This window comes from Vicia villosa, linkage group LG4 (genome assembly GCF_029867415.1).
Source record: "Vicia villosa cultivar HV-30 ecotype Madison, WI linkage group LG4, Vvil1.0, whole genome shotgun sequence".
In the NCBI taxonomy this organism is placed as follows: Eukaryota; Viridiplantae; Streptophyta; class Magnoliopsida; order Fabales; family Fabaceae; genus Vicia; species Vicia villosa.
In genome coordinates this window covers 71,232,175-71,247,019 of record NC_081183.1, presented here as the reverse complement: position 1 = coordinate 71,247,019, position 14,845 = coordinate 71,232,175, and the positions used below count along the sequence as shown (strand labels likewise).

The 14,845-nt window shown below is 31.2% G+C and overlaps 1 protein-coding gene across 1 annotated transcript; it reads left to right on the top strand.

Annotated features, from left to right (window-relative positions):
• Positions 1-8,000: 8,000 nt before the first annotated feature.
• On the top strand, positions 8,001-9,771 carry LOC131594891 (chalcone synthase 4-like). Its single transcript, XM_058867096.1, has 2 exons — positions 8,001-8,262; positions 8,411-9,771. Exons 1-2 carry the CDS (start codon positions 8,088-8,090, stop codon positions 9,403-9,405), a joined length of 1,170 nt encoding a protein of 389 aa, XP_058723079.1. The 5' UTR covers positions 8,001-8,087; the 3' UTR covers positions 9,406-9,771.
• Positions 9,772-14,845: the final 5,074 nt, after the last annotated feature.

The window sequence follows — 14,845 nt, the reverse complement described above, 5'->3', positions numbered from 1 at the left end:
AATTCAAAAAGTTGGGTAGACAATTAAATCAACTCGAACAAAGTTTTGAATTTGATTCAACAATTAAATCGGATAACTAGATTTATGAACTAAATGAGCTGAATATGAGAAAAAAATTAAGTTCGTTAATTAAATGAGTTGAACGTCAACAATACATAATTCGACTCGTTAAGTTCATAAGTCAGCTCCATTATATATAAAAAGAATTATATTACCTCCAAGAATAGGAGTAAAGATTAACTCAAATCTTAACCTTATATATATATATATATATATATATATATATATATATATATATATATATATATATATATATATATATATATATATATATATATATATATATATATATATAAAGAGAGATAAATATATATTGATCATTGATGAATTTGTCCAATTAAAAGTTTAAATTTTATAAATAAGAAACAAATTATATGATTAATAAAAAAAAATTTCATACAATATTTATGCAATGAGAAATATGAAGAAAAAAATAGATACAAAATAAGAATTCATTTTAAAAAAACAAACAATTTCATTATTTTTAAAATTTATGAAAAGGCTCGATTTCTTAAACTAAATATACTCCTACAATTTTTTACTTTTTAACGTTTGCAACAATTTCTAAAGTAAAAAATAGGAGTAACTCTCATTAGAAGAAGTAAAAACTGTAATTGTAGTTGTTGATGTGGAATATAGTGGGAAGACCTGCTGATGTGGCAGCATGTGGGTTAGAAAAAAACATTCTCTTTCTTATATGATAGATATTTTAAAATAAATAGTTAAATTATTTTTTGATTTTATAGTATTAGAACTCAATAATTAAATACACGACTTCTTGAAAATTTAATATATAACATTTTTATATTCTATTTATTTTAAAATCCAAAAAATGTATTCCTATTAAAAAATTAATAAAGAATTTTAATTTAATTGTCACTAAAAGTGTAACTAATACACTACAATTTTGATAATATATAAAAGTAAAAAAATAAATAATAACTTTTATTTATAAAAAAACAACTTAACTATTGCACTACAATTTTGATAAAATATAAAAATAAAAATAGTTTACTTAATCAATGTTTTACAACACCTCTTACCTTTGTTCCCCAAACATTCCTTCTCCATTTAATTCTTTCTATCGGTTTCAGCCTTTTATTTCCACAATATCAGTTACGGTTTCAATCTCCATATCAGTCAGTTACAGTTTCACGTCCTCCATATTCCAAATTGCAAACTGTTTCTGTAACCATTTATCTTTCAACCATCCAAATCACGTGCCCTAATATATATAATCCTTCATATGTGTTTTACAAAATACTCAAATATGGTCAAATATGGTTAGACATGTGGAGCAAATTAGGTACAATTTTTGTAATAAAGTGCAATTTTTGTAATCACATAAAAGGAGAATAGATACATTATTGTACACCGATAATTGTGATGAATAATAATAATGTTAATGATAAATGAAGATAATAAATCTTTTCAAATTTAATGTGGGATATGTGATTTGGTCAATCATTTATAATATTTTGGAATCTTGACAATCAAAGGAATAAATGATTTTAATTTCTTTTAATATTAATTTATTTTCATTCAAAGTAAATCAAACATAATATATGTATATATTTGGAATGATTTGATGCCAATTAAGGTTCTAATTGTAACGAAAATGTGGATAAACGTTTTAACATTTTGAGGTCAATTATGTTTTAACGTTCTAATGTAATATAGGCCAATTATTTTCTAACGTTCTAACAATTTTAATTATAAACACTATATTAAAATAAATAATAATATAATAATAATATTATAATTAAACAATCACTATTAATAATTAATAATAATAATATAATATCTAGCTAATAATAATAATAGTTTTATGATAATTCGTTTAAAAATTAAACTCACAACGGAAAATTAAAAACATAAATGTTAATAATTTAATCGTGTACAAATATAATCATGTGTTATTAGATTGACTTTTGAATTTTTTCGTATTATTAATTTTTTTTGAAAATATTTTCATATTATTTTACTTCTCTCAATCGCACATGTTATTATATTAACATTATTATGAATAAAATTATACTAATTCTACAATATCTGGCAGTATAAGACTAATTTTAATATTAATAAAATATTCAATTAAATTTTTTTGTTATTATATTAATAAAATTATGAATATTTTAATTTTTTTGATAAATAAAATAGAAACTTATATATAACAGAATAATATTAGTAGAAAATATATTAATATGATAATATAATTGTTATAAGTAACATTAATAAAATAATTTAATATATTATAATAAATATTAATATTATAAAATTCAATTTTGAAATACCCGAGTATCGCACGGGCCAATGATTTAGTAATTTTTCAATCATCATATTATTTATCTATATGATAACCTAATGAAAAGTTAAAGCCGAAGAACCTCACAAACTGCATTGACATAGCCACATAGGTATTTCAAGTTAAATAAAAGCTAATATATTATTCTATTGTCAATAATTTGAAATATTTTGGTATGTATTATCTTGAAGACAATAAATGATTTTTATTTGCTTTTAATATTAATTTATTTTCATTCAACTTTAATATACAAACACAATATATACATATATTTGGAATGATTTGAGGCCAATTAATTTTTTTATAACGGTAACAGAAAGGGTCCTATTTTATTAATATTGCTTTAAATGCCAACAATAATTAATATATGATTTGTTTTAAGGTGTTGCTTTTAAAAAGAAATAAAAGAGAGGTCTTAAAATAGAGTATTGCAAGAGATCAAAAGAAAAGATACAAGAAAATAAAAATCAAATATTAATTAGCATATTATTTAAAAAAATATTAATTTTATATTTATTAATAAATTAAATTGATAAACTAAAGTTTTTAGATGAAATATAAATATTTAAATAAATAAAATATTTTCTAACTTTATAGGAAATAATTTAAAATCGTCAATTATGTGAACAAATGTGAGTTATAATTGTAGTACATTAATTACAATTAATTAAATTTAACGATTAAAATAGAAAATAAAAAAAAAAGAAAATTTTGTATCTTAGATATTTTTTATCTTTTTATTTATTTATCACATTATTAATATTTATTATTATAATATAGTATTATTTTTAATTGGTTGATAAAAAATATATGAACCAATTTATTTCAATTTTTTTGGCACATAAGGTCTACTTCTTCTTTGCCCATACATTTCATGCCCCTAATAGCGTATAGAAAAGAAAAATGGAACTAAGAAGATGATTTTTCCAATCAATTATTTAGTATAACTATACAAAACATTGCCAAATCATAATATCCTAAAATTGAGACAAAATTGAATATAGAAAATGGCTTTGCATTTGAATATTATAATTGCATATCAAACGCAAAAACATCGAACTCCAGATTATCAGAGTCCTTTCTTCTGAGAACAGAATAATTTAGACAAAGCATTGTCGTGTTAATCATGTTCATATGTAGGTGTAGCTTCCTAAAACGGCATGAGTCTTCTGTATGAAGAACCATACGAATGCAGAAAATATACAAACTCCAACGACTCAGTCATGTTCTTCTCATGCCCATAGCACTGCTCATGCCAATCTGAAGCTAACATAACATCTGACCAAGTAATGTTCAACATAGACATACCTTGATTTTCACTCTTTAGGGCGCAAACTTGGTCAACAGACTCATATTTCACATGGTTGCCTGCAGAAATTTGTAACAGAAATTACAAACTACAAACTGAAATTAAAAGGCAAATTTAGTACCGATTTTAAGAATGTATTTCACAAATGAGACTGATTAAAAAGTTGTAGTTTATATTTCAAAAAGCAGTAAAAATAGCATACCCGGGTACCGCCAAAGAAGGCAAGAGGAATCATCATTTCCCAACCATTGAGGGTCCGTTTGGTTGGAAGTAGATGGAGGGGAGGGGAGGGGAGGGGAGGGGAGGGGAGGGGATATTTATAAAAATATGTGTTTGGTTCATTTTTTATAAGGGGAGGGGAGGGGAGGGGAGGGGAGCAAAATCCCTCCTAGACTCACTTTTTGCTCCCCTCCAAATTGGAGGGATTTGGAGGGGAGGGAAGATTCAATAATTAGAATTTTATGATTTTCCCTATTTTAACCTCAATTATTTTTTTAATTCCAAAATCGTCCTTATTGAATTATTAAAGACTAGATTATTTCTCTGTATTATTTCACGTTTATTTTTTTCTATTGTGCGATTGTTATTTGTGCGTTGTTGCTCTCAGGTGAATTTTTTTATTTTTTATTTTGTTGAATTTCCTTTTTGATATTAGGTTTTTTATTATAATAATAACATACTTATACTTATATCTGTACTTATTTATAATATATGATAGTAATAACATTTTTTTATTATACTATTAATAATAATAATAATAATATACAAAATATGCAAATATAATATATTTATGTTATAAACAAAAATTTTAACTCTAATATTATTTGTTCAATTTTTTTAATATTCTAACATTATTTTATTTATTTTTAATTATAAAAATTGTTTTATTGGGTTAGATGAATCATATGATCAGATAATGATTTGATTTGCGTTGAAGATATATAGTTCTGTGTGTTGTTGTTTACGGCTATATTATAGTTTATGAATGAATAAGTTTTTATTTGGTGAAATTTACTCAATACTATTGTTATTTAGAATTATTTTTACTAAGTACAAATAATAATATTTATAAGGATAAAAAGGTAAATTGATTTTAAAATCCCTCCCCTCTCCTTGTGAACCAAACATACTTTTGTTAAAAATCCCTCCCCTCCCCTTCCCTCCCCTTCTTTGAACCAAACATATATTTAGTTAAATTTCCTCCCCTCCCTTCCCCTTCATTCCCCTCCCCTCGATTAAATTCCCTCCCCTCCCCTCCCCTCCGTTGAACCAAACGGACCCTGATAGTCATATTGCAAAACCAATTACGTCCACCATATTCCTCAAACACTAATAAATATAAAACATGTAAATCAAACCCAAAGTATTCAAATACACATGACTAATAACTTAACATACAGACAATGCATAATGAAATTGTTCAGTTCACCCATTCTTCTTGGCTGTGACAGTATATTTATGTCATATGTCGAAATATATTTTGAATAATTAAAATTAATTAATGAATTCTGCAACATAATTTACTAACAAATAGAAGACCTTCGCGAAAGAATCATTGGGTTAAGAAATTATTGGCTTGTGCTTCAAATCCTGCAGAATTAGTTGACCACAAATTCATGAATAAAAGTAAACACAGTAGTACATCATAGAACAAGGCATGATGATAAATGATCACTCAAGTTCTAAGAAGGGGAAGAGTTTTAAGGTACCAAAAACTTGTACATAACCTGTACATGAAACAAAATAGTAAATTAAAACATGATAGATATGTAAGTCCATCACATAAAAGTTAAGTTTCTTGATAAATAGCAAATAGAGAATAATTTTATCTCCCCTCTTTCCTCAAATGTACTCTTGGCGTCATAACAATCGAGTAGAAATTCCCAAACTTCGCCTCTAATTGATGGATGGATTCCCTAGTTTGAAAATTATCAACATAATGAAAAAACCTGAAAATCAAAAGTATCAGCATAAAAAAATCAATGTACTAAAACGTTTGATTTCATTTTCACCTTCTGAAATTTCAACACCTCAATTTCTTATAACAAACAATAACGTTTGATAAATGCAAATTGATTCAAAGTATTAAAAACTCAAATCGATCAGCGACGTATTGAATAAGGCCATTACTCACCATCTTCACAATCATCAACATTCGACGATTTCTTCACGAGCAAACATAACTTCTCAATAACAGCGGCACTATTAGAAGTTCGCCTGCGAAAGTAAAGTACATTAGTAACAAATTCAACGGAGCATATGATATAAAATTTTGGGGCTAATTTTAAAATAAATTTCCTGTCGCCGAAATCGAACGAAACCACGGGCCACACATCTCTGACTGCGGCCGCCGCTCCACCGCACAATTCCAATTGGTACTGTAACTGCACGATTCCAATTGGTATTGTATTGTCTTCCATTTATTTATTGTTTGATTCATAATGTGATTTGAAAAAAAAACAGTATTTTAAACTACCCAAAAAAATTATATTAGCTCTCGCCCCTGCAATAGTCGCGAGAAACAACGTGCAAACTTACCACAAAACCATGCATGTTTTGTTGTATATAATTGCAAAGGAGTTCTATATATTAATAAGTTACTATATAATTATATAAAGCTGTACATATAAACTTTATAAAAGAAAACTATACATATAATAATTTTTTAATAATTATATAAATGTATTATTTAATAATTTATATAAATATTTTTTAAAATAATTTTAATAAACGATTTTAATTAACGTTTTTATTCAGTTTTAATAATTTATATAAACGTTTTTTTAATAATTTTATTTAAATTTTTTATTTAATAATTTTTTTAATTAACGTTTTTTTAATAATTATATAAATGTATTATCTAATAATTTATATAAACATTTTTTTAAATATAAATTATTAAATAATACATTTATATAAACTGTTAATTAAAAAATGTTAATTATTAAATAATATATTTATATAATTATAAAAAAACATTTATATAATTAAAACGTTAATTAAAAACGTTTATTAAAATTATTAAATAATACATTTATATAATTATTAAATAATACATTTATATAATTATAAAAAAACGTTAATTAAAAAAAGAGTTTAAAGGTAGTGCACCGTCGGTGTAAAATTTTTTACACGGTCAGTGCATCACAGCCCTTAAAAATAAATACTTGATATTTAATTTAAAGAAAAAGTCAAATTTTTACAAAATTTAACAGTTTGGATTTCATTGACAGTGTAAAACTGCTTTACACTGTCGGTGTATTTCCATTAAATCATTAAAAAAATTATTAAAAAAATATTTAAATAAAATTATTAAAAAAACGTTTATATAAATGATTAAAACTGAATAAAAACATTAATTAAAAACGTTTATTAAAATTATTAAAAAAATGTTTATATAAATTATTAAATAATACATTTATATAATTATTAAAAAATTATTATATGTACAACTTTTTTTATAATTATATAATTATATAACATTTTTTTTAAACTATTCAACTATTTAAAATTATGTACAGCTTTTTTAAAATTATTCATTTTATATGTGCAGCTTTTTTATAAAAATTATTTCTTAAACTTATTAATTTAAAATTATATACAATATTTTAGTAACTTATTAATATATAAAACTCCTTTGCAACTATATACAACAAAATATGCATGGTTTCGTGGTAAGCTTGCAGTATTGTTGCCTTTGTGACCTCGGTTTGAATATTAACGCAGTTACAACTTTTGATGTCCATTAAATATTAAAATTGCTTTATGTGATAACACAAAGTTATATGAGTGATATGGCTATCAATTTGACCTCTCTTTTATGCCACCACTACCCATTTATTTCACAAAATGTGGAAGATCAATCCGTTCAACGTAAACCCACGTGATTGGTTTTTAATCCTTACAGAGTTAAAATTTAATTTGAACGTAAAATCTCTTCAATCAAATGTGGAAATCTATTTGTTATATTAGCAAATCTCTTATCTCTTTTCACGGGTCTACATTTTTAGAAACGCCAAGAAGGGTTAGAGTTTCTCTTGTAATAAGATCTGTTTGTCCCGAGAAGATACGGAATGAATAAAATATGGAGTGAATAAAATATTAGTATAAGATAATCGCGAGAATCACGTTCCAGCATTGTTTATGGTTAAAAAATGCATACCACGAGCTGTGTGGATCAATCAAATGAGCAATTATTGTTTTGATTATTGGGGCAAATCAAATGAGCATTTCTTTTTTTTTGATAATTGGGGCAATCAATTATTTTTTATTAGTTTAAACTCATGAGTCACTACACTAGATGTCCCTCTTTCCATAAATATAAAACAATCTCATCACAAGCAAGTTAGCAGCACAACACTCTTTACTACTTTTAATTTTTTATAACACATATAATATTATCATATCAAGAAGATGAATGCCTCTCAAATTCATAGAGCTCAAAAGGCCGAAGGACCTGCAACCATTTTGGCCATTGGCACTGCAAATCCACCAAACTGTGTTGAACAGACTACATATCCTGATTTCTACTTCAGAATCACAAACAGTGAGCACCAGACCAAACTCAAACAAAAATTTCAGCGTATTTGTAAGTACTAGTTTCCCTTTTTATATATATATATTTTTAGATATTTGTAAAAATATTTTAATTAACTTGTGCCGTTAAATTTTCGGATCAAGACTTTTATTATGTAAAATATGGATGCACTTATATTGTTTTGCTGTTACTACTTTAGGTGATAAAACAATGATTAAGAGGAGATATATGTACCTAACAGAAGACATTTTGAAAGAGAACCCTAATTTATGTGCATATATGTCACCTTCTTTGAATACTAGACAAGATATGGTAGTGGCAGAGGTACCTAGACTAGGGAAGGAAGCTGCAATCAAGGCTATAAAAGAATGGGGCCAACCTAAGTCAAAGATTACACACTTAATCTTTTGCACCATAAGTGGTGTGGACATGCCTGGTGCTGATTATCAACTTATAAAACTTTTAGGTCTTCGCCCAAATGTGAAGAGGTACATGTTGTATCAACAAGGGTGTTTTGCAGGTGGTACAGTGCTTCGTTTGGCCAAGGACTTAGCTGAGAACAACAAAGATGCGCGTGTGTTGGTTGTTTGTTCCGAAATTCTTACAGCAATTTCGTTTTGTGGCCCTAGTGACACTCACTTGGACAACCTTGTTGGACAAGCACTATTTGGAGATGGAGCCGCTGCAGTCATTGTTGGTTCTGACCCGGTGCCAGAAACTGAGAAACCTATATTTGAGTTATTTTGGACTGCACAAACAATTGCTCCTGACAGTGACGGAGCTATTTGTGGTCCTCTTCGTGAAGTTGGACTAACAATTCATCTTCGTAAGGATATTCCTGATATTATCTCAAATGATATTGATAAAATACTTGTCGAGGCATTCCAATCCTTAGGTATCTATGATTACAATTCTATCTTTTGGATCGCTCACCCGGGTGGACCTGCTATTTTAGATAAAATTGAGCAAAAGTTATTCTTAAAACCTGAGAAAATGAGGTCCACTAGAAAAATACTTAGTGAATATGGTAATATGTCAAGTGCATGTGTGTTATTTAGTTTGGATGAAATGAGAAAGAAGTCATCTCAGGATGGACTTAAGACCACAGGAGAAGGGCTTGAATGGGGTGTGTTGTTAAGCTTTGGTCCCGGGCTTACTATTGAAACAATTGTTCTTCGCAGTATAGTTATATGAGATCCTTGAATATTACTTTGAGTCTCTTGAAACAATTGTTAAGCATGTGTGTTAAATCAATGTATTGCTTTGAGTCTCTTGTGACTTTCTATTGATAAAGAAAATTAAGTTTAATATAATTAATATGTAATAATTAATGCGAAACCATTTAGATCCTTCGAATATATGAGAGAGAGAACAATGGTCTCTCTCGCTTCTCTCTAAGCCATTTTCGGTTCTTCTTCTTCTTCTCTTGAATTCCATGGAGTGGCAGCGAGTTCATAAGAGAGGTTTCAGGAATGCAACACCAAGGTGGGATGGTATTGGAGAGAAGATTTCATCTTTCTATTTTTTTGAATTTCCTGATAGATGCAGGGCAGTGGATATATTTAAATTGTTTGGTTGTGTGGGAGAGGTTGTGGAGGTGGTGATACCTCCAAGGCAAAACAAATTCGGGAAGCGCTTTGGTTTTGCAAGATTTAAGGGGGTGAAGGATGACAGGATGACGGCGGTGAGGCTTGATAGCATTCTGATAGATGGGAAAAAAAATTCATGCTAATCAACCTAGATTTAATAGGAGTGTAGGGCAAGGGAGAGTAAGTGAGGTGCAGAATCGCGATGGAGGGCGTAGGGTGGTGGTTCCGACTTATACTAATAGATTGGTGGAGAGTTCCAAATCTTTTGCTGATGCTGTTCAGGGGGGAGAAAAGAAGAAAGATTCTCAGGATCCGTCTTCTTCCTTTAGCTATTCATCTGGCTCAGTGTTAAGGGGCTGGTGAAAGAAGTCATTTATTGGGGAGGTATTGTTTTTGGGGGATTCGTTCAACATCCAAACACACTTAGAAATCGAAGTTTATTTCTCAATTAAAGTCCGTCCGATGGGGGCGAATCTTTGCTTACTTGAGGAAATGGAGGAAGGGATCATTCAAGAGTTGATAGATGAAGGTAGACGGTGGTGGCAACAATGGTTCAAATCAATAAGATCGTGGAAGGAAAATGAAGTTGATTCGGAGAGGGTGGTTTGGGTTAGAGTCTATGGTGTTCCTTGTCATGCTTTGAGTACAGATTTCTTCAAAATTTTATCCAACCAAATCGGAACTTACATTTGTATGGACGAGAACACTATGTCTGGATGCAACATGGATATAGCAAGGCTTATGATTAGGGTTCCATCCAATTTTGTTCTCACTGAAGTCTTGAAGGTTTCAATTGATGGGGCTTTATTCACTTTGATTCTCCGGGAAGATTCTTATGGGCCAGTTAGAATTGTTGCTCAGAAGTCCTCTAAGAAGGCTTTGGATTCATACTCATCCTCAAGTTATGAGGATTCTTCTAAATCTGATAAACATGAAGCTGGACATGAGGATTTAGATGCAGCGGTTGGTCCATCGGACAATGAAGCAGAGGATGTTCTTAGAAGATAAGAGGAGGACAAGCAGAAGCAGGAAGATGGGATCGCACACGTTATGCAGGGGTTCAAAGGTGAATGTTCAGAAAATTTAGAATGTTTAGAAAACTTTTTGGGGGTAGGGTCAAACTAAAGGGAGGCGAATGTGACTTTTGATAAAGCTTTACAGTCAGTTTTGGAGATTAAGAAGAAGGCACAGGTTAAAAACCATCATTCCATTGAAATATCTTCTGAACATACCTTTTCAAATCTTCATCCTTCCATTGGTGCTGACTCGATACAACATGTTCCTGATAGCAGGGCTCCTTTACCTAATCCTTCTTTGTCAAAAAACTCTAGGGCGGCGCAGTATTGAGCAAGGTTAGGAAAAAGAAGTCAATAAGCATCAAACATTATGCTGAAGTGGGTGGGCCCAAATTGAAATTCCCACCTAGGCCCAGTAGGAAAATAAAAAAAAAAAGTTTAAAACATTTAAAGATGGGCCAATCATATGAGATAGAAGGCCCAACCCGGTATTTACCTTTGAACAAGCGTACCACAACACATCATTCTTCTCCTTCTTCATCAGCTAACATAATCGGCTCTAGTGTTCAACCTGATGGTATCAATCCTGATAATTCTGATATAGTTAGGTGAAACATCATAACACTATCTAATTTTGGACCTGCTTGCGATGTTAAATTGTGTGATGCTTTGGCTAAGATGGGAGTGGTGTCGGGATACTCCAGGAGGGATGTTCAGAAGAAATTTTCAGAAATGCAGTTAGTGGAAGCAAAGAAAACGGAAGGAAGGAAGGCGCAATTAAACTATTTTAAATGATTGTTGGGAGTTTAAACATTAGGGGAGGTGGCAACCTTGTTAAAAGGAAGAGGATCAGGAGTATAATTAGCAAAGGCAGAGCATATCTTTTTTCTTATCCAAGAAACCAAACTGAAGGAAGTTTCTGGTTATTTATCTAGGAGCTTGTGGGGATGCGAGGATATATACTATTCTTTTTCTGCCTCGGACGGATCTGCAAGAGGTTTACTATCTATTTGGAAAGCACAAACGGTTACTGTTCTAGCTAGCTTTCGTGGCTCAAATTATATTGGATCGAAAGTATCTTGGAAAGGAGGTATCTTTTACATTGTTAATGTGTATTCCCCTTGTTCTTTGCCTTTAAAACTTCAATTATGGTCTCGATTGTTAGAATTGAAAAATAATTATCAACATGGGGAGTGGATTTTTGGAGGAGACTTTAATGCGGTAAAGAATCGGAGAGAAAAAGTGGGTCAATATTTGAGAAGTAGTAACGTGGAATGGAGGGAATTCTCGGATTTCATTGATGATAGTGATTTAGTGGACGTTTATTGTAAAGGAAATAAGTTTAGGTGGTTTACAAGGGATGGAAAATCAAGGAGTAGGATTGGTAGATTTCTTGTCTCCGATAATATCATTCCATCACGAGGAGTTGTAGGTCAATAGATAGGAAGTGGGGATGTTTACGATCATTGTCCGATTTTGTTGTTGGTCAATAAAGAAGATTGGGGTCTTAAACCATTTAAATTCAACAATGAATGGTTTTCCGATAAGAGCTTCTTCTCTTTTGTGGAGGCGGAATGGAAGGGGATTGTTGTGCATGGAAGAAGAGACTTCGTTTTAAAAGAGAAATTTCGCATAATTAAAGATAGGTTGAGGTGGTGGGATAAAAACATCTTTGGGAAGGTTGATTTGGATGTAGAGGAAGGAGTTATAGATTTGAATGATTCGGATGATAGGGAGATTTGGGAGGAGGAGGCTCATCTAAACAAGATAAAAGCTTATAAGAGAATTTGGTTAAACCTAAAGCTAAAGGAGAATGTGTTAATTCAAAAATCAAGACTAAAGTGGTTAAATGATGGAGATTCCAATAGTAAATTTTTTCATAGAGTTATGAAGGAAAGGAGGAGAAGAAATCATATTAGCTCTTTGAACACAAGTGGGGGGTGGTTAGTTCGGTAATAGAAGTAAAGGAAGCAGTGAGAGGGAATTTTGAAGATAAATTCAAGGAGGATTGTTTTGATAGACGTTTATTGGATGGTATTATGGTTACTTCTTTGAGTCAGAAGAAAGTTTATTGCTTGAGGTTCCCTTTTCGATGGAGGAGATAAAAGGGGCGGTGTGGAGTTGTGATGGCTCCGAAAGCATGGGACCGAATGATGTTTCCCTTCTTTTCATCAAGTAGTGTTGGTATTTTTTAAAAGAAGATGTAGTCTCTTGTTTTAATGACTTTTATTCCGGGGCGGTTTTATCTAAGGCTATTACTTATTCATTTCTCACCCTTATCCCGAAGAATGACAATACTTTAGGCCTTGATGATTATCTTCTGATATGTCTAGTGGGAAGCATTTACAAGATTATTTCTAAACTATTGGCTTGTAGAATCAAGAGGGTCCTTTCTTCGATCATTTCCAATTGTCAAAGTGCTTTCGTTCCGAGTAGGCAAATGTTAGACGGGGTTCTTGTCGCTAATGAAATTGTTGAATTTGCTAGCAAGGAAGGGAAAGAGTGTCTCCTCTTTAAAGTCGACTTTGAAAAATCCTACGATAAAGTGAGTTGGAATTTTCTTAGATATATGATGAGGAGGACGCGGTTTGGGAATTTGTGGATGAGGTGGATGGAGTCGTTGTTTTTTTCAAGTAAAATGTCGATTCTAGTCAATGGAATTCCTACAAAAGAATTCGGTGTGGAGAAGGGTTTACGGCAAGGTGATCCTATCTCTCCTTTCCTTTTTGTCATTGTAGCGGAAGGTTTAAGGACCTTGGTTGGGAAAGCGGTGGAAAACAGTGATTTTGTAGGTTTTAATATGAAAAGAAGATGCTCTATTGATATGCTACAATTCGCGGACGATACTCTTTTAACAGGAGACGGGAGTTGGAAACATCTTTGGGCCATTAAAGCGGTATTGAGGGGTTTTAAAATGGTGTCGGGTTTAAGAATTAATTTTCATAAGAGTAAATTGACAGGCTTTAATATCAATCCGCATTTTTTGGGAGTGGCAACTAATTTTCTCTCTTGCAGGACGGAGGATAAAGAGTTCAAATTTCTTGGTATATTGGTTGGGATAAATCCAAGAAGGATTTCCTCTTGAAAGCCTCTCTTGGATAATGTTAGGAGGAGATTGAATTCTTGGAAAAGTCGGTGGCTTAGCTTTGGAGGTAGGATCACTCTCCTAAAATCGGTGTTGAGTAGTATGGTGATTTTCACTCTTTCTTTTTATAAAGCTCCCAAGAAGATTATAGCGGAGTTAAATAAAATGCAAAGCAATTTCTTATGGGGGGTTTGGAGAAGAAAAGGAAAATGCATTGGGTTAGTTGGAATGATTTATGCTTACCGGTTGAGAAGGTTGGTCTCGGTTTTAGAAGATCGAAAGATTTCAACAATGCGCTTCTATTGAAGTGGAATTGGAGAATCTTTAAGGCTTCTAATTCTTTATGGTACCGTTTATTGAAGGCGAGGTATGTGGATGTGAAGTTAAGGGTTACCTTTGGTGTCAAGAACAAAACAAAGGATTGGTCATCTTCGGTGTGGTGGGCGGATATTTCATCCATGGAGAACGAAATACCGGCTGATTTTTTTGCTAACAATTGTTATTTTCATGTAGGTATTGGGCACTCAATTTCATTTTGGCATGCTCATCGGTTGGAAGAGGGCATTTTAAAGGATCTTTTCTCAAATATCTTTAGAATTTCTCATTTGCAAGATGCCTCTATTGGAGCCATGGGAGGTTGGAAGGATGGGTGTTGGCTTTGGGGTGACCTTGGTATCACGACCCCCACTGCTACTGTTTTACTAGCTGCTGCCCCCAACAATTTTGGTCCGGCCGCTGCCCCGGTTGTCTCGGACCGGCTGCTGCTTTCCTGGAATTGGTACAACTGCTATTGCCGGCTGCTATAATGCCGGACCAGCCGGATTTGGCTTCCTGGAAGCACGAGGATGATGAAGTTTTTTATGTATATTCTTGCTATAATGTCTTGAGTAGAAGATATATTCCATTTGGCCTGGAAAATCTCTATGACTTGGATGGAGGAGCTT

What these genes read in the sequence shown, in the direction of transcription:
- LOC131594891 (XM_058867096.1), top strand. Translation starts at nt 8,088, where the DNA reads ATGAATGCCTCTCAAATTCATAGAGCTCAAAAGGCCGAAGGACCTGCA. An exon ending in ACAAAAATTTCAGCGTATTT is followed by an intron (nt 8,263 to 8,410) that starts GTAAGTACTAGT and finishes TTACTACTTTAG; the next exon opens with GTGATAAAACAATGATTAAG.